Source organism: Geotrypetes seraphini, chromosome 3 (assembly GCF_902459505.1).
Source record: "Geotrypetes seraphini chromosome 3, aGeoSer1.1, whole genome shotgun sequence".
Lineage (NCBI taxonomy): Eukaryota > Metazoa > Chordata > Amphibia > Gymnophiona > Dermophiidae > Geotrypetes > Geotrypetes seraphini.
In genome coordinates, this window is record NC_047086.1 from 106,740 (window position 1) to 128,013 (window position 21,274).

The 21,274-nt window shown below is 42.3% G+C and overlaps 1 protein-coding gene across 5 annotated transcripts in view; it reads right to left on the reverse strand.

The window, feature by feature from the left end:
• The window catches only part of GTF3C2 (general transcription factor IIIC subunit 2), a 357,778-nt gene that overhangs the window by 13,955 nt on the left and 322,549 nt on the right, over window positions 1-21,274 (reverse strand). For all 5 annotated transcript variants that reach the window (XM_033936535.1, XM_033936537.1, XM_033936536.1 and 2 more), the window contains 2 exons: window positions 12,189-12,380; window positions 10,844-10,951 (listed from right to left, as the gene is read on the reverse strand). In XM_033936535.1, the coding sequence (XP_033792426.1) occupies window positions 10,844-10,951; window positions 12,189-12,380 (300 nt within the window). The remainder of the gene's footprint in view (window positions 1-10,843; window positions 10,952-12,188; window positions 12,381-21,274) is intronic.

A 21,274-nucleotide genomic window follows, 5' to 3' on the forward strand; every position in this document is an offset into this window, starting at 1 on the left:
CTTTGTCCCCGTTTCCAGGTCATTTATAAATACATTGAAAAGCAGCGGCCCGAGCACAGACCCCTGTGGGACACCGCTCGTTACCCTTCTCCAGCCCGAGTAGTGGCTCTTCACTGCAACCCTCTGCTTTCTGTCTGCCAACCAGTGTTTAACCCATCTATGTACATCCCCTTCCGCCCTGTGGTTCCACAGTTTCCTAAGTAGCCGCTCATGAGGTACCTTGTCAAAGGCTTTTTGAAAGTCGAGATATATGATGTCTATGGGGTCCCCTTTGTCCATCTGGCTGTTTATCCCTTCAAAGAAGTGTAGTAAGTTTGTTTGGCATGATCTTCCTTTGCAGAAGCCATGCTGGCTCGTTTTCATTAGTCTATTTCTTTCTATATGCTCACAGATACTGTCTTTTATCAGTGCTTTTACCATCTTGCCCGGCACTGAAATCAAACTCACCGGTCTGTAGTTTCCTGGATCACCTCTTGAGTCCTTTTTGAAGATAGGTGTGACATTTGCTATTTTCCAATCCTCCGGGATCACCCCTGTTTTCAAGGACAGGTTGCAAACTTTTTGGAGTGTCTCTGCTATTCCGGTTTTCAGTTCCTTTAGTACCCTTGGGTGGATCCCATCCGGGCCTGGGGATTTGTCGATTTTCAACCTGTCTATCTGTCGGAGGACATCTTGGAGGCTTACCTCTAACGTCGATAGCTTTTCCTCTGGGTCTCCTTTAAAGAATTCTTCGGTTTCCAGTATACTGGATGTGTCCTCGCTTGTGAAGACTGACGAGAAGAACATGTTTAATCTGTCAACCACCTCCTCTTCCCCCCTTATCGCTCCTTTGATGTCTCCATCGTCCAACGGTCCCACTTCCTCCCTCGCCAGTTGCTTCCCTTTAATATATCTGAAGAAGGATTTGAAATTTCCTGCTTCTTTGGCCAGTCTCTCTTTGTATTCTCTTTTCGCTTTCCTGACCACTCGGTGACATTCTTTCTGATGTTCCCTGTGCTCTTTCCAGTTTTCCTCGGTTTTGTCCCTTTTCCACTTCTGGAATGATTGCTTCTTGCCCCGAATCACATCCTTCACTGCATTGTTTATCCACACCAGGTCTTTGGTTTGATTCTTTTTGCACCCTTTTATGAATCTGGGTTTGTGCTTCCTGTACCATGTCCTTGAATAGGGACCAAGTTTGCTCCACGGTCTTTGTTTTTCCCAAGCCTTTCCTTAATTTCCTTCTCACCATTGCTCTCATAGCGTCATAGTTCCCCTTCTTGAATTTGAGTGCTGTCGCTGTGGTTATCTTCCCTTTTGATGCTCCTACTTGTAGTTTGTACTGGATCATGTTTTGATCACTGTTTCCTAGTGGTCCTATTACTTCCACTTCCTTTGCAGGTCCCACCAGCCCATTGAGTAGTAGGTCGAGAGTTGCATTCCCTCTCGTTGGTTCCTTGACGAGCTGGTCCATGAAGCAGTCCCGCACAGTCTCTAGGAATTCCATTTCCCTTGCATTCTTTGAGCTTCCAATACTCCAGTCTATCCCGGGGTAGTTAAAGTCCCCCCATTACTGTGACAATTCCGTTCTTGCATTCTCGCCTTAGTTCTGCTTCCAGTTCTTTGTCTTTTGCCTCTGTTTGTCCAGTCCCAATAGTACAGTCCCAATTTTATGTCAGGTCCATTTCCTCCTGGTAACTTTACCCATAATGATTCTAATTCACAAAAATGTCATTAATATATCTTTTCCAGATTATCATTTGTTGATGATACACTGAAGGTAAGGCGTTCCTTCACTAATGAATTTGACATCATATCTGGCTCATCGGGGGTAAATGGACGCCGGTGGGGAGTAGGCATTGTGAGACTAAGCAAGTAGGAAAGAACATTAAGTAACCTTCAGGACCGCTGTGAGTGTTTTAAATGTTTTGATTCAATACATCATTTTTACAGATTGGCTCACCTTTGTTTAACTGTTTTATTTTTAGATCACATTAATTTGGAAGAAATTACGTGTGGGTTCTCTGAGGAAGCCTGGTCTGGCGAAACGTGTCAGAACCCAGAAGAATCAGACCTTTAAGATGAGTACAGAGTAGTTTTTTGAATCATTCAATATTTTCAAGTAGTTGGAGTTTTCACCAATGTAATGTTTAAAGTGCAATGATTGAACACTGAAGACACTGTCCTCGGGGGTTTCACCCCATTGTGATCTTCTTTCACCATTTGATTGGTTCTGAGCACTTATAACCACGTTAAGCCTAGCTGTTTATATTTAAACATAGAGTGGGTGTTTTCATATTTGTATCTATTTCACGTATCACCCACGTGGTTATTTTCTATCCCAGTTTTATATTTGGGTAAACAAACAACTAGACAAAAAATGAAATTGCCACAGAAAAGTAGCTGGACAGCAATGATCACAAATGTTCACAGTCTAGCCAACAAAAATCATGATCTGCAAACCTAATGTTGGAGGCAGATTTGGATATCGTAGTGATCACAAACTTACTGGGTTATAATCTTTTTAGAAAGGACAGAGATGGCCGAAAGGGTGGAGGAGCAGCTCTCTGTGTGAAGACCGATATCCAAGTGACTGAAATGCAAGGGGCCTGGGGAAAGGAAGAAGCAATGTGGATCGCCTTGAAAAGAGAATATGGAACTTCTATCTATGTGGGTGTTGTCTACAGACCTCTGACTCAATCGCAGCAAATTGATGAAGATCTTGTTGCAGATATCCAAAAACTGGGGAAGAAAGGAGAGGTACTGTTGCTGGGTGGTTTCAATCTACTGGATTCTGATCGGAAAATTCCGTCTGTGGAACTGATAAAAAGTAGAGAGACAGTGGATGCCCTTCAAGGAGCTCTGCTCAGACAAATTGTGATGGAACAGACAAGGGAAAAAGCAATACTGGATCTGGTGCTCACAAATAAGTGTCTCTAATTTCTGAGTAGGTACCCACCTAGGCGGTAGTGAGCAAACGGTTTGGTTTGATATAACAACTAAAGAAGAGGATGGCCACACAAAAATCAAAGTCCTGGATTTCAAATGTGTGGACTTTAGTAAAATGGAGGAGTATCTGAAGAAAGAGCTAATAGGATGAGAGGACATAAGGGAAGTGGAAAAACAATGGTCCAAGCTGAAAGGAGCAATAAATGGCTACTGACCTTTATGTGAAGATAATAAATAAAAACAAGAGAAAAAGGAAACCGATATGGTTCTTCAAACTAGTGGCAGAAAAAATAAAGGCAAAAGAGTTGGCTTTCATGAAATATAAAAATACTCAAGAAGAAGAGCACAAAAAGGAATACCGGATGAAAATGAAAGCCAAGTGAGAGATAAGTATGGTGAAAGCGAAGGCGGAAGAGCAAATGGCTACAAATATACAAAAAGAAGACAAAATGTTTTTTAGGTATAGAAACATGATGATAGATAAAGGCCAAATGGCCAATCCGCAGTAACCATTATCTCTTCCTCTCTTTTAGAGATCCCACGTGCCTATCCCAGGATTTCTTGAATTCAGACACAGCCTCTTCTGGGAGACTGTCCCATGTATCTACCACCCTTTCTGTAAAAAAGTATTTCCTTAGATTACTCCAGAGCCTATCACCTTTTAACTTCATCCTATGCCCTCTCATTCCAGAGCTTCCTTTCAAATGAGAGACTCGACTCATGCACATTTACATCATATAAGTATTTAAACATCTTTATCATATCTCCCCTCTCCCGCATTTCCTCCAAATTATACAGATTGAAATCTTTAAATCTGTCCCCATACGCCTTACGATGAAGACCACGAACCATTTTAGCAGCCTTCCTCTGGACCGACTCCATCCTTTTTATATCTTTTTGAAGTTACTGCCTCCAGAATTGTACACAATATTCTAAATGAGGTCTCACCAGAGTCTTATACATGGGCATTAATACCTCCTTTTTCCTACTGGCCATACCTCTCCCTATGCACCCTAGCATTTTTCTAGCTTTTGCCATCACCTTTTCAACCTGTTTGGTTACCTTAAGATCATCACTTACAATCACATCTAAGTCCCACTCTTCTGTCATGCACATAAGTTCTTCACCCCCTAAACTGTGCCGTTCCCTCAGGTTTTTGCAGCCCAAATGCATAACCTTGCATTTCTTAGCATTACATTTTAGCTGACAAATTTCAGATGAAAATGAAATTGTGAGACTGAAAGATGCCTTGTGGAGAGTGATCAGGAAAAAGCAAATGTGCTAAACAAATACTTCTGCTCTGTGTTCAAGGAGGATAATCCTGGAGAAGAAACATGATTGGCAGGCAAAATTACAAGTAAAAATGGAATGGATACTGCATCATTCACGGAAGAAAGTATTTATGAACAATTTGAAAAATTGAAGGTGGACAAAGCCATGGGACTGGACGCAATCCATCCTAGGATATTGAGAGATGTCAGAGAAGTTCTGGCAGCTCCACTTAAAAATTTATTTAATAAACTCCTGGAGATGGATTTGGTTCTTCTTCACAAAAGTGGTCACAGAGATGAAATGGGAAACTACAGGCCGGTAAGCCTCACTTCGGTTATTGGAAAAATAATGGAAGTGTTGCTGAAGGAGAGGATAGTGAAATTCCTAGAATCAAATAGATTTACAAGATCCGAGACAACATGGCTTTACTAGAGGTAAATTGTGCTAGATGAATCTGATTGAATTCTTTGACTGGGTGACCAGAGAAATAGAAGTATGCTAGATATAATTTAAGCCTTTGATATGGTTCCTCATAGGAGACTCTTGAACAAACTTGACTGGCTAAAGTTAGGACCTAAAGTGGCGAATTAGAAATTGGTTGATGAACAGATGTCAGAGGGTTAGATGACAGATGTCTGAGGTTAATGGAATTTGCTCAGCGGAAGGAAAGGTGAGTAGTGGAGTGTCTCAAGTATCGGTGCTGGGGCCGATTCTGTTCAATATGTTTGTGAGCAATACAGTGGTGTACCAAGGGGGGGGAAGGGCGGTTCGCCCCGGGTGCACGCCTCAAGGGGGTGCACAGCTGGCCACCCACCGGGGAATAGGCTGCCACTGCCACCATCGGGAACAAGCCGGCGCCGAGTTCTCCCTGCTTTTCTTCCCTGTGGGGCCAACCGACTCTCGCCACCCGACGTCAATTCTGATGTCGGAGAGGACGTTCTGGGCCAGCCAATCGCTGCCTGGCTGGACCGGAACGTCCTCTCCAACATTAGAATTGACTTCGGGCGGCAAGAGTTGGTATACAGGAGCATACAGGAGGCTGAAAGAATGGAAGAAATATTGGATGCACAGTCAGAAGAATAAAGTGCAACCAGAGACTGATTAAATTACCAAAGGTAGAAAAAATGATTTTATTTTCAATTTAGTGATCAAAATGTGTCCGTTTTGAAGAATTTATATATGCTGTCTATATTTTGCACTATGGCCCCCTTTTACTAAACCGCAATAGCGGTTCTAAGCGCAGGGAGCCTATGAGCGTCGAGAGCAGCGTGGGGCATTCAGCGCAGTTCCCTGCGCTAAAACCGTTATCACGGTTTAGTAAAAAGGGAGGGGGTATATTTGTCTATTTTTGTATAGTTGTTACTGAGGTGACATAGCATAAAGTCATCTGCCTTGACCTCTTTGAAAACCCACGGAATATAAATGATAATTAATATTTTCTCTGCATACAGTGTGCTTTGTGTTTTTAAAATTTTATTGTAGATCATTTTGACTTGGCCACGAAGGTAAGAGGGAAGGAGGGAGGGGAGCTGCTGAACGACATCTAGTAATCCTTGCAGGCTTGACTGTGCAGGGAATTATTTTTGTAAAATCATGTTTTGTTATGTGACTGGCATTATTTAGACTTTAATTTCTATGAATTAATAGAATGAAAATGATATAAAATTACTTGCTTGTTTTTATGTGCGTTCGCTGAAGGAAAGTGGAGAGAGGACGCTGAAGGAAAATGGGGAAAAGAGAGTGGGGAGAAGACGCTGATTTATAAATTGACAATTGTACAGAATATTGTTTATTTTTATACATGTACTTTAATATAATAAGTTCAATATAAAACAATTCAAGGCTTGTGTGGATGGAATCAGGTGGTTTGCGGGGATGGGGACCGAGCTTACGGGGATTAGTCCAATAAAATGGTATTTTCTTATTCCTCATTATTTGTTTTATTTTTATTTGTTAATTTGTAAAGTGGTGATTGTTATGTATCAGTTTTTTCAAATTTACATCTATTGTCTTTATATTTTGCACAGTATTAGAGGACATGTATTACTGTTTTTGTGATGTTGTGGTGTTGCATTGTATGCAGAGTCTGGTTTCTTGGCAGTTCAGTTTAACTTTTGTCTACATAAGAACATAAGCAGTGCCTCTGCTGGATCAGACCAGGGGTCCATCCTGCCCAGCAGTCCGCTCATGTGGCGGCCCATCAGGTCCAGGACCTGTATAATGATCTCTATCTATACCCTTCTATTCCTTTTTTTTCCCTGTCTATCTATACCCTTCCATCCCTTTCTTCTTCAGGAATTCATCCAATCCCTTCTTGAACCCTGATACCGTACCCTGTCCTATCACACCCTCTGGAAGCGCATTCCAGGCATCCACCACCCTTTGGGTGAAGAAGAACTTCCTAGCATTGGTTCTGAATCTGTCCCCTCTTAATTTATTCGAATGCCCTCTCGTTCTTGTAGTTTCTGAAAGTTTGAAGAATCTGTCTCTCCCCACTTTCTCTATGCCCTTCAGGATCTTGTAAGTCTCTATCATGTCCCCTCTGAGTCTCCGCTTTTCCAGGGAAAAGAGCCTCAGTTTCTCTAATCTTTCAGCATATGCAAGGTTTTCCATACCTCTTATCAATCGCGTTGCTCTTTTCTGAACCCTCTCGAGTATCGCCATATCCTTCTTAAGGTATGGCGACCAATATTGGACGCAGTACTCCAGATACGGGCGCATCATCACCCGATACAAAGGCAGGATGACCTCTTTCGTTCTGGTTGTAATACCTTTCTTAATAATACCTATCATTCTATTCGCTTTCTTAGAGGCCACTGTGCACTGTGCCGACGGCTTCATTGTCTTGTCCACTATTACCCCCAAGTCCTTTTCTTGAGTACTTTCACCCATTACCAGCCCTCCCATCATATAGCTGTACTTTGGGTTTCTTTTCCCTACATGCAAGACTTTACATTTCTCTACATTAAACTTCATCTGCCATCTCGTCGCCCACTCTTCTAGTTTGTTCAAGTCCCTTTGTAAATCCTCACAGTCCCCATTAGTTCCAACTCCACTAAATAGTTTGGTGTCATTTGCAAATTTTATTACTTCGCACTTTGACCCTGTTTCTAGATCGTTTATAAATATATTGAACAGCAGTGGTCTGAGTACCGACCCCCGCGGAACACCGCTCGTGACCCTCCTCCAGTCAGAGTAGTGGCCTTTCACTCCTACCCTTTGCTTCCTACCTGCCAACCAATTTTTGATCCATCTATGAACGTCTCCTTTAACCCCATGGTTCTTCAGATTCCGTAATAGGCGTTCATGGGGTACCTTGTCAAAGGCCTTTTGGAAATCCAAGTATACGATGTCTATGGGGTCCCCTTTGTCCATCTGTTTGTTAATTCCTTCGAAGAAGTGCAATAAGTTCGTTAGGCACGATCTTCCCTTGCAGAAGCCGTGCTGGCTTGTTTTCATCAGTTTGTTTCTATCTAGATGTTCATCAATGCTTTCTTTTATCAGTGCTTCCGCTATTTTCCCCAGAACCGAGGTCAGCCTCACCAGTCTGTAGTTTCCCGTGTCACCTCTCGATCCTTTTTTAAATATGGGCGTATCATTAGCTATCCTCCAATCCTCCAGGATCATGCCTGTTTTCAGAGATAGGTTACAAACCCGCTGTAGTAGTTCTGCTATTTCCTCCTTTAGTTCCTTCAAAACCTTAGGGTGGATTCCGTCCGGGCCCAGAGATTTGTCACTTTTTAATCTATCATCTGCTTTGAGGCTTACCTCCATTGATGTTAATTTTTCTGCTTGATCTCCTGTGAATATTTTTTCAGGTTCCAGCACGTTGGATGTATCCTCTTTTGTAAATACCAACGATAAGAACATGTTTAGTCTATCCGCCACTTCTTTTTCTTCCTTCACCACTCCTTTCCTATCTCCATCATCCAGTGGTCCCATCTCCTCCCTTGCCGGCTGCTTAACAGTTTGAAATCTCGCGCTTCCCTAGCTAGCTTCTCTTCATATTCTCTTTTTGCTCTTCTGACTACGAGGTGACATTCTTTTTGATGTTTCCTGTGCTCTTTCCAGTTCTCCCTGGTTTTGTCCTTTTTCCATATCCGGAATGAATATTTCTTGTCTCTTATTGCTTTCTTCACTTCTTTAGTTATCCATGCCAGGTCTTTTGTTCGGTTCTTTTTGCATCCTTTTCTAAATCTGGGGATATACAGGTTTTGCGCCTCGCTCACCATGTCCTTGAATAATGACCAGGCTTGCTCTACAGTCTGTGATTTCTTCGAGCTGTTCCTAAGTTTCTTTCTTACCATTACTTTCATCGCCTCGTAGTTTCCTTTCTTGAAGTTCAAAGTTGTCGCTGTGGTTCTCTTCCCCTTCGATATGCCTACTTCAACCTTGAACTTGATCATATTGTGATCGCTGTTTCCCAACGGTCCCACTACCTCCACTTCCTTTGCAGGTCCTCTTAGCCCATTAAGAATTAGGTCCAGAGTGGCATTCCCTCTCATTGGTTCTCTGACAAGCTGTTCCATGAAGCAGTCCTGTATAGCTTCCAGGAATCCAGTCTCCCTAGCACATTTTGAGTTTCCAAGACTCCAGTCTATCCCGGGATAGTTGACGTCTCCCATAACAATCATGTTACCACTTTTGCATTCTCGCCTTATCTCTGCTTTCATATCTTCATCGTCAGCTTCGGATTGCCCAGGTGGAAGATAGTACAGGTCCATCTTTATCTCGGGCCCATTTCTTCCCGGTATTTTAACCCATAGTGATTCCAATTTGTCGGTCGTCGCCACTGTGTCTACTCTGGTCGAGTGTATGTTATCCTTTATGTATAGGGCTATTCCTCCTCCTTTTTGACCTGACCTGTCTTCACAATAGAGTTTGTACCCTGGCAGTACTATATCCCATTTGTTTTCTTCATTCCACCATGTTTCAGAGATTCCAATGATGTCTAGGTTCTCTTTTTTGGCCATGACTTCTAATTCTCCCATTTTGTTCCTTAGGCTCCTTGCATTAGTATACATGCAGTTTAAGTCCTGATATTTTTTGTCTTCATTTTCATTTCCTGCACTACGTTCTTCTTATCATCCTCTTGATCTGTCAACTCTTGTTTTTTGCCGGTTGTGTCTTCCCTGCATTTTTCCCTCTCAGTATCTTCTCGGAATACGTTTTCCGAATCATCGACACTTGGTCCACTATCGGCTTTCCCCTTCTTCTTAGTTTAAAGCCTGCTCTATTCCTCTCCTGATGTTTTTAGTTTGTGATTATTCCATATTGGGCGAGGGTGTATCTGTCTGTGTGTATGAAAGGGACATGGCTTTCTGATCAATTGGCTGTGCAGGATCTGGCTTGTTTAGTTTTACAATGTATGTGTTGGTGTTCTAGTGCTCACTGCAGTGTTTAAGATGCTGCCTTTTCCTAGGTACACTCTTGTGCGATATGTGAATTGTTACTAAATATCATATTTTTCATATAGATGGGGGGGTGTCAAAAAATGATGGGCCCCGGGTGTCACATATGCTAGGTACACCACTGGAGCAATATTGTTGAAGGGTTAAAAGGAAAGGTTTGCCTTTTTGTGAATGACACTAAGATCAGTAACAGAATGGACACCCTGGAGGGAGTGAAAAACATGAAAAAGGATCTGCAAAAGTTGGAAGAATGGTCTGATGTCTGACAACTAAAATTCAATGCAAAGAAGTACAGAGTGATGCATTTAGGGACCAGAAATCCGAGGGAGATGTATGTGCTGGGAGGCAAGAGGCTGATTTGCATGGATGGGGAGAGGAACCTTGTGGTGATAGTGTCTTTTTAAAAATGCTTTCAGTGATTAATTAATTTTTATATTTTATATTTTAACTTCTTCAATCATTTTAAATTCACCTACCTTTCCCCATTGTTTTTATCCTTAAATGTTTCTATTATATTGAAATGTATTTCTATTCCTCATCTTACCCATTGTTTTCAAGTTTGTCTAGTTATGTCATGTATACTTCGGATATTTTAATGTATTTTAAATTGTTATAAATACATATAATTTTGTAATTGCTGATGTACATCGCCTAGAACCTTGAATAGGCGATTAATCAAATTTTATAATAAACTTGAAACTTGTCTGAGAATCTGGAGGTGACAAAGCAGTGTGACAAGGCAGTGGTTATAGCCAGGAGGATGCTAGGCAAGAAAAAGCACATATAAAAAATTAAAGATAACAAAACCAAAAACAGATGAAATCAGCAGTTATGCAGTTGATAATCCTCTATCATGAGGTATAATAATAATAATAATAAATCTTTATTTTTATACTGCAGCACCTCTCATTTCTATGTAGTTTACAATAAAGAAAAACTGTATATAAATAAGTCATTTACCCTACTTTTGGTATCTTTTTGCTCAGTGTGTAAGAAATGTAAATAAATGTTCTCCTTAAGTGTTTTAACTTTTGGTTATCAAAATATATAATGATAATAATAACAGTTTATATACCGCAGGCCCGTGAAGTTCTATGCAGTTTACAATGATTAAAAATAGTACAAATTGAGTGGAATTGACAAGTTAATACTAGTGAATCGTGGTTCTAGGGATCAGTTAAGTGGGAGAGATTGTACAAATCAGTTCAGGAACAGATATATTTACCACCAACCTTATGAATTGACTCAAGTAGCATTCGATCCATGTGCAGGTCTCCTTTGGCTTCAAACTTATGCATCCTTCTCATAGGCTCCCGGCTCAGAAAATGTTTAAAGTTTCTCTGTATGAAAAAAGACCATCAGAAAATACTGTATAGGCTAATGATAGAGCAGCCTCAAACATTAGTTTTTATTTCCAGAAACTTTGGACTGGGTGTGCCTCTAGTTATTCAATAATGCATCAAGAGGGAAATTAGAAATTCTAATTCCCCGGTAATTAGAGGCAGATCAAAACAAGTTTTTTTTATTTTGGCCAAAATTCACTTTTTGGTTTCAGTTGAAACATAGAAACATGATGGCAGATAAAGGCCAAATGGCCCATCCAGCCTGCCCATCCACAGTAACTGGAATTGGCCAGGTCAGTCCAGTCCCACCTCCCCCCAACAGCACAACTCCCAGTGGTTTTGACCAGTAGTTCACAAAAATATGAACAGCAGTAGCATACAAAAATATGAGTGCTGCTCCCTGTAGCTTTCACGTTTAAATGCTGGCACTTATATGTACAGTGGTCCAACTTATATGTTCAGTGGCCCAATTTTGGAAATATCTTCCCTCCTTTGTTACAAAATTTTATACCATGCTTCTTGAAGAAAGTGAAAGCTTTCTTTAACCATACTCATGAAGGTAAAGCAGTTACACATTCATCTCTGGTATCTATGGACACTATTCTCTCTAACAAACAGAAGCAGAATTACCCTATGCATAAATAGAAGAGGAGGAGGATAGGATAGGCCAGTGGAAATCCACAAGAAGCCAAAAAAAAGTATCTCAATTCAAAGCCACAACTGAACAGACCCAACATGGAGCTATGTTTCGGGAAAGGCTGCCTGCCTCAGGGGTGACAAATTGTGCGGTGCTATCCTATGTGCAATTTCAAATCTTACTTACCACAAGGCAGAAGAAAAAAAGCTATTTTCCCACTCTTTAGAGCTTTGATATGATCAGAATGGCAGCTATTTTGTGGAAGGTAAGATCTGGAATTGCACATCATTATTTTTGAAAGCATGGTACTGTCCCCTTTAAACAGGTGAAGAACTAATGGCCAAGAATAATCCAAGAGTCAGTGTTCAAATCCAACCTCCACCAATGATGCACTTTGGAACCTTATACAAGTCACTTCATCTCCCAATGTCTCATGTAGCCACTTAGACTGTAAGCTCTTTGGGGCTGGAAAAGACTGTTGAACTGAGTCTTACAAAATAAGTCAATGATAAACAATACCGAATGCTGAAAGATTATCTGCGATACATGGAGGATATTAACAGGAAAATAAAGTCTAAACAAAAATTGTGTTCTTACCAGATCAGTGTCCTGATACAGGATGGAATATCTGGTGACAGTTGAGTGATAAGACTTGGAATCAATTGGTGGTGACTGCTCCCCATCCTTCCTTGTCTCCTCTGCGGTTGCAAGATGCTCTTCCTCTGAGGCTCTGTCTACAGTTGGTTTGGTTACAGAAGTGCATATGAGGAGATCGGCTTTGTAAATTGGCTAATTGAGAATGGAGAGAGATGGATTAAAGGCAGCAGGTGCAATATTTTCATGCATTAATTTATCTGACATGTAATATTCTTTTACTACTTGGAATCTAGCTAGGCCCTTGAGACCTGGGTTGACCACTGTTGGAAACAGGACGCTGGGCTTGATGGACCTTTGATCTGTCTCAGTATGGCAATTCTTATGTTCTTATGTAACTATTTGCTTTTAGCTCCAGATAAAAAGATGAGCAGAACAAGCTCATCTTTATCTCAATAGACTCCCTGGCATTTTATTATCCGTCAGCAGTATGCTCAATTCCAGAGTCAACCTGCAAAGTTCCAGAAAAGTTTGAAACTTAGAGAATTCAGAATTATTTAATATTTGATATACATAGAAACATGATGGCAGATAAATGCCAAATGGCCCATCTAGTCTGCCCATCCACAGTAACTATTATCTCTTTTTCTCTCTGAGAGATTCCACGTGCCTATCCAAGGCCCTTTTGAATTTAGACACAGTCTGTTTCCACCACCTCTTCCAGGAGACTGTTCCACGCAACTACCACCCTTTCTATAAAAAAGTATTTCCTCAGATTACTCTGGAGCCTATCACCTCTTAACTTCATCCTAAGCCCTCTCATTGAAGAGTTTCCTTTCAAATGAAAGAGACTCGACTCATGCACATTTATATTACGTAGGTATTTAAATGACTCTATCACATCTCCCCTTTCCCGCCTTTCCTCCAGATTGTGATCCTTAAGTCTGTCCACATAAGCTTTATCATGAATACCACACACCATTTTAGTAGCCTTCCTGTAGACCAGGGGTGCCCACACTTTTTGGGCTTGCGAGCTACTTTTAAAATGACCAAGTCAAAATGATCTACCAACAATAAAATTTTTAAAATACACAAAGCACACTGTACGCTGAGAAAATGTTAATTATCATTCCTATTCCGGGATTTTTTCAAAGAGGTCAAGGCAGATGACTCTATGCACTGTCACCTCAGTAACAATCATACAAAAATAGACAAATATACCCCCTCCTTTTTTACTAAACCACAATAGCAGTTTTTAGCGCAGGGAGTTGCGCTGAATGTCCAGTGCTGCTCTCGACGCTCATAGTCTCCCTGCGCTAAAAACTGCTATTGTGGTTTAGTAAAAGGGGGGCCATAGTGCAAAATATAGACAGCAGATATAAATTCAGACACATTTTGATCACTAAATGAAAAATAAAATCATTTTTCCTACCTTGTCTGGTGATTTCATGAGTCTCTGGTTGCACTTTCTTCTTCTGACTTTGCATCCAATCTTTCTTCCCTTCTTTCAGCCTGTATGCTTTCTCTCCCCAAGACCTCATTCCCTCCCCCAACTTTTTCTTCCTCTCTCCCTGCCCTTTCTTTCTCCCTGCCTCCCTTTCTTTTTTTCTCTCTTCATGCCCCCTTTCTTTTTTTCTGTTTCCCTTTTTTCCTTCTGTCTCCTTGCCTGCCCCCTTTCTTTCTTTCTCACTGCCCTCCCCCAAACCACTGCCGCCACCATCGGGGAACAGGCCCCAAAGCTGCCGCCCCAAGTTCTCTCTACTTCCCTGCATCGGGCGACCAGCATTCCTCTCCTCGATGTCAATTCTGCCATCGGAGAGGAAATTCCTCCCAGCCAGGCAGAGATTGGCTGGCCCGAACTTCCTTTCCGACGGCAGAATTGACGTCTGGGAGAGGAAGGCTGATTGGCCGGTAGATCGCCAAGGCAAAGTGAGTCTATCATGGAGCCTGGGATGGGCTCCGCGATCGACTCACTTTGCCCTGGTGATCTACCAGTAGATCGTGATCGACCTATTGGGCACCCCTGCTGTAGACAGACTCCATTCTTTTTATATCTTTTTTGAAGGTGCGACCTCCAGAATTGCACACAATATTCTAAATGAGGTCTCACCAGAGTCTTATATAGAGACATCAATACCTCCTTTTTCCTACTGGCCATACCTCTCCCTATGCAACCTAGCATCTTTCCAGTTTTCACCATCACCTTTTCAACCTGTTTGGCCACCTTAAGATCATCACATATGATCACACCCAAGTTCCGCTATTCCGTCATACACATAAGTTCTTCATTCCCTAAACTGTACCATTCCCTATGGTTTTTGCAGCCCATGACCTTGTATTTCTTAGCATTAAATTTTAGCTGCCAAATTTAGACCATTCTTCAAGTTTTGCCAGGTCTTTATTCATGCTATTCACACCATCTGGCATATCTACTCTATTGCAGATTTTGATATCATCTGCAAAGAGGCAAATCTTACCCGACAACTCTTCAGCAATATCATGTATAAAAATGTTAAAAAAAGGCTCAAGAACAGAACCTTGAGGTACACCACTGGTAACATCCCCTTCCTCAGAGTGATCTCCATTGATCACTACCCTCTGTCGCCTTCCACTCAACCAGTTCTTGACCCAATCTGTCACTTTGGGTCCCATCCCATCCCAGTTTATTTATTAGATGTCTGTGTGGAACACTGTCAATGGCTTTGCTAAAATCTAAATACACTACATCTAGCGCACTCCCTCTATCCAATTCTCTGGTCACCCAGTCAAAGAAATTGATCAGATTTGTCTGACAAGACCTACCTCTAGTGAATCCATGTTGCCTCCGGTCCTGTAAGCCACAGGATTCCAGAAACTTCACCATTCTCTGTTTTAAAAGCGTTTCCATTAATTTACTTACCACAGAAGTCAGACTTACCGGTCTGTAATCCCCTACTTCTTCCTTACTTCCACTTTTGTGGAGAGGGACTACATCCACCCTTCTCCAGTCCTCTGGTACCACTCCCGACTCTAGAGACTCATTGAAAAGGTCAGTTAGCGGAGCTACCAGAACTTCTCTAAGTTCCTTCAGCACTCTCGGATATACACCATCCAGCCCCATCGCTTTGTCTACCTTTATTTTAGCTAGCTCCTCATGAACACAACCCTCTGAAAATTGATCAAGGTCTATTACTCCTTCATCCCTATTCACATTTGTCTTCTGCAGTTCAGCCATGAACACAGAACAGAAACATATGTTAAGCAATTCGGCCTTTTCTTTATCACCTTATATATATTCCTCCCCTTCACCTTTGAGTCTCACAATGCCACTTTTGCACTTCTTCCTATCACTAATATATCTAAAAAATGTCTTGTCTCCACATTTTACTGTATCAGCTATTTTTTTCTTCCATTTGCATCTTTGCTTTCCTGCCTACATGATCAGCCTCTCTTAACTTTTCCAGATATTTTTGCATGTTTTCCTCTTTCTGCGATCTTTTGTAGTTTATGAAAGCTAACCTCTTATTCCTTACCTTCTCAGCTACTACTTTTGACAACCAAAGTGGCCTTCTTTTCCTTTTATTTACTTGCCTCATAAAAAAGGTTTGTCACCCTTACAATCTCTCCTTTCAGTTTTGCCCACTTCATTTCCATTCCTTCCAGTCGTTCCCACGCAGACAGCAATTCCTTGACATAAACCCCCATCCGAACAAAGTTAGTTTTTTTTTATAGTCTAGAATCTTTGCTTTTGAATGAGCCCTCTCTATACCCATCTTAATATTAAACTGTATCATACAGTGATCACTGGATGCCAGATAATCACCCACTGCAACATCAGAAATGAAACACTTTCCCCATTTGTAAGCACTAAGCCCAGTTTGACCCCATCCTTTGTGGGTTCCATTACCAACTGCTGGAATGGGTTCTCCTTGTAGAGAATCCAGGATCTCTCTACTTCTAGAACACCCTGCAATAGGGATACCACAATCAACATCCAGCATGTAAAAATCACTTCCCCTTTTTTAAGATATATTCTTAATGTCTACTAATAAATATTTATCTACTTCTTCCGTCTGTGAAGGATTGTATATCATACTAATGTAAATATATTCACCATTCCTTCTTTCCAAATTGATTCACAGTGCTTCTTCCTTGCCCTGCAGATCCTGCAATTGTGTGGCTTTAATATGATCTTTAATAGTTTAATATGATCTTTAACATATAACACTACTCCCCCTCCTTTTCTTCCTACCCTGTCTTTCCTGAACAGATTATAGCCCAGTATAACTACATCCCAGTCATGGATTTCCATGATCGCCACTATATCCAACTCCTCTTCTTCCATCACAGCTTCTAGATCCAGAATCTTGTTTCCCATACTTTGAGAATTACATAGTAACATATAGTAAAATAGTAGATGACGGCAGATAAAGACCCAAATGGTCCATCCAGTCTGCCCAACCTGATTCAATTTAAATTTTTAAATTTTTTCTTCTTAGCTATTTCTGGGCAAGAATCCAAAGCTTTACCCTGAACTGTGCTTGAGTTCCAAATGCCGAAATCTCTGTTAAGACTTACTCTAGCCCATCTATACCCTCCCAGCCATTGAAGCCCTCCCCAGCCCATCCTCCACCAAACGGCCATATACAGACACAGACCGTGCAAGTCTGCCCAGTACTGGCCTTAGTTCAATATTTAATCTTATTTTCTGATTCTAGATACTTTGTGTTCATCCCATGCTTCTTTGAACTCAGTCACAGTTTTACTCTCCACCACCTCTCTCGGGAGCGCATTCCAGGCATCCACCACCCTCTCCGTAAAGTAGAATTTCCTAACATTGCCTTTGAATCTACCACCCCTCAACCTCAAATTATGTCCTCTGGTTTTACCATTTTCCTTTCTCTGAAAAAGATTTTGTTCTACGTTAATACCCTTCAATTATTTGAACGTCTGAATCATATCTCCCCTGTTTCTCCTTTCCTCTAGGGCTTCCAGTTTCTCCTCATACGTCTTCTGACGCAAGCCTCCTATCATTTTCGTCGCCCTCCTCTGGACCGTCCTTCGCCAGATACGGTCTCCAAAATTGAACACAATACTCCAAGTGGGGCCTTACCAATGACCTGTACAGGGGCATCAACACCTTCTTCCTTCTACTGACTACGCCTCTCTTTATACAGCCCAGCATCCTTCTGGCAGCAGCCATTGCCTTGTCACACTGTTTTTTCACTTTTAGATCTTCGGACACTATCACCCCAAGGTCCCTCTCCCCGTCCATGCATATCAGCTTCTCTCCTCCCAGCATATACGGTTCCTTCCTATTATTAATCCCCAAATGCATTTCTTTGCATTGAATTTTAGTTGAAAGGCATTAGACCATTCCTCTAACTTTTGCAGATCCTTTTTCATATTTTCCACTCCCTCTTCGGTGTCTACTCTGTTACAAAACTTGGTATCATCTGCAAAAAGGCACACTTTTCCTTCTATCCCTTCAGCAATGTCACTCACAAACATATTGAACAAGATTGGCCCAAGCACTGATCCCTGAGGGACTCTACTACTCACCTTTCCTTCCTTCAAGCGACTTCCATTAACCACCACCCTCTGGCGTCTGTCCGACAGCCAGTTTCTGAAACAGTTCACCATTTGGGTCGTAACTTCAGCCCTTCAAGTTTGTTCAACAGCCTCCTATGTATCAAAGGCTTTGCTGAAATCCAAGTAAATTACATCTAGCATATGTCCTCAATCCAGCTCTCTGGTCACCCAATCAAAAAATTCAATCAGGTTTGTTTGGCACGATTTACCTTTTGTAAAGCCATGTTGCCTCGGATCCTGTAACCCATTAGATTCAAGGAAATACACTATCCTTTCTTTCAGCAACACTTCCATTATTTTTCCAACAACTGAAGTGAGGCTCACCGGCCTGTAGTTTCCTGCTTCATCCCTGTGACCACTTTTATGAATAGGGACCACATCCGCTCTCCTCCAATCCCCAGGAATCACTCCCGTCTCCAGAGATTTGTTGAACAAGTCTTTAATAGAAACATAGAAACATAGAAAGATGACGGCAGAAAAGGGCCAAGGCCCATCAAGTCTGCCCACTATAGACCCTCCCCTTAAGATTAGCTAGTGTTTTGCCCTGACCCTCTTAGGGATCCCACATGGGCGTCCCATTTATTCTTAAAATCTGGCACGCTGCTGGCTTCGATCACCTGCACCGGAAGCCCGTTCCACTGATCAATCACTCGCTCCGTGAAGAAATACTTCCTGGTGTCGCCGTGAAATTTTCCGCCCCTGAGTTTGAGCGGGTGCCCTCTTGTGGTTGAGGGGCCCCTAAGAAGGAAGATGTTATCTTCCACTTCTATACGTCCGGTGATGTATTTAAACGTCTCAATCATGTCTCCCCTCTCCCTGCGCTCCTCTAGAGTGTAGAGCTGCAAATTCTCTAGTCTTGCTTCGTACGGGAGACCTTTAAGCCCTGAGACCATTCTGGTGGCCATTCTTTGGACCGACTCGACCCTCTGCACGTCTTTGCGGTAGTGTGGCTTCCAGAATTGCACGCAGTATTCCAGATGAGGTCTCACCATGGCCCTATACAATGGCATAATGACAGCAGGCTTTCTGCTGACAAAACTTCTACGGATGCAACCCAGCATCTGCCTTGCCCTTGAGGAAGCCTTCTCCACCTGATTGGCAGATTTCATGTCTGCACTAATGATTACTCCCAAATCTCATTCCGCTGAAGTCCTGGTTAAGGTCTCCCCGTTCAAGGTATAAGTTCTGCACGGGTTTCTGTTACCTAGGTGCATGACCTTACATTTTCCAGCATTGAAGCCCAGCTGCCAGGTTGAGGACCAGCATTCCAATGTGCGCAGGTCCTGCGCCATACTATCTTGTAAATTGCCCTCGCTTACCATATTACATAGTTTGGCGTCATCGGCGAATAATGTTACTTTACCTTGAAGCCCTTGAGTCAGATCTCCTATGAATATGTTGAAGAGGAGCGGACCCAAGACCGAGCCCTGAGGCACCCCGCTGGTCACCTCCAATGTCCCAGAGAAAGTACCGTTAACCATCACCCTCTGATGTCTGCCACTCAGCCAATCTCTGACCCATGCCGTCAGAGTCTCTTCTAACCCCATTGATTTCATCTTGTTTAACAGTCTGCGGTGTGGGACGCTGTCAAAAGCTTTACTGAAGTCCAGGTACACTATGTCCAGTGAATCTCCTTCGTCCAGTCTTTTTGTTACCCAGTCAAAGAAGCTGATGAGGTTTGATTGGCAGGACCTACCCTTGGTGAATCCATGTTGATTGGGGTCCCGTAGATTCCCTTCGTTCAAGACCGTGTCCAACTGGCGTTTGATCAGTGTTTCCATGATTTTGCATACTATTGATGTCAGACTCACCGGTCTGTAATTTGCAGCCTCTGTCCTGCAACCCTTTTTGTGTAGAGGAACGACGTTAGCTGTTTTCCAGTCCGAGGGGACTGTCCCTGTACTCAGTGAGAGATTGAATAGTACGGCTAACGGTTCTGCCAGGACATCACCTAACTCCCTAAGCACTCTGGGGTGCAGATTGTCCGGTCCCATGGCTTTGTCCACCTTGAGTTTTGTTAGCTCAAAGTAAACCTCGCTGGGTGTGAATTTAAAATTCTGAAACGGGTCTTTTGTGTTTGACTGTGGTTTCAATTGAGGGCCGGACCCTGGCGCCTCGCAGGTGAAGACCGAGCTGAAGTATTTATTTAGTATTTCTGCTTTTTCAGGATCTGATTCTGCATAATTCCCGTCTGTTTTTTTCAGGCGTACTATCCCGTCTGTGTTTTTTTTCCTGTCACTGATATACCGGAAGAAGGATTTGTCCCCTTTCTTAATGTTGTTTGCTAGAGTTTCTTCCACTCGAAGTTTGGCCTCCCTGACTGCCGTTTTGACCTCTGTGGACTCGCCAGAACCTCTCTGAGCTCCCTTAGTATCCTGGGATGGATCCCGTCTGGTCCCATCGTTTTGTCCACCTTCAGTTTTTCAAGTTGCTCATAAACACCCTCCTCCGTGAACGGCGCAGAATCTACTCCATTTTCTCGTGTAACTTTGCTAGACAATCTCGGTCCTTCTCCAGGATTTTCTTCTGTGAAAACAGAACAGAAGTATTTGTTTAGCCCATTCGCTTTCTCCTCATCACTTTCCACATATTGGTTCCCAGCATCTTTTAGCCTAGCAATTCCATTTTTCATCTTCCTCCTTTCACTAATATATCTGAAAAAATTTTTGTCTCCCTTTTTTACATTTTTAGCCATTTGTTCTTCCGCCTGTGCTTTCGCCAGACGTATCTCTCTCTTGGCTTCTTTCAGTTTCACCCTGTAGTCCTTTCTGCTCTCCTCTTCTTGGTTTTTTTTATATTTCACGAACGTCAACTCTTTCGCCTTTATTTTCTCAGCCACTAGGTTGGAGAACCATATCGGCTTCCTTTTTCTCTTGTTTTTATTTATTTTCTTCACATAAAGGTCCGTAGCCATTTTTATCGCTCCTTTCAGCTTAGACCACTGTCTTTCCACTTCTCTTATGTCCTCCCATCCTAACAGCTCTTTCTTCAGGTACTCTCCCATAGCATTAAAGTCCGTACGTTTGAAATCTAGGACTTTAAGTATCGTGCGGCCGCTCTCCACTTTAGCCGTTATATCAAACCAAACCGTTTGATGATCGCTACTTCCCAGGTGAGCACCCACTCGAACATTAGAGATACTCTCTCCATTTGTGAGGACCAGATCCAATATCGCTTTTTCCCTTGTGGGTTCCGTCACCATTTGTCTGAGCAGAGCCTCTTGAAAGGCATCCACAATCTCCCTACTTCTTTCCGATTCTGCAGACGGAACATTCCAGTCCGCATCCGGCAGGTTGAAATCTCCCAACAGCAGAACCTCCTCTTTCCTTCCAAACTTTTGGATATCCACAATCAGATCCTTATCAATTTGCTATGATTGAGTCGGAGGTCTGTAGACTACACCCACATAGATAGAAGTTCCATCTTCTCTTTTCAGAGCAATCCATATCGCTTCTTCCTCTCCCCAGGTCCCTTGCATTTCGGTCGCTTGGATATTGATCTTTACATAGAGAGCTACT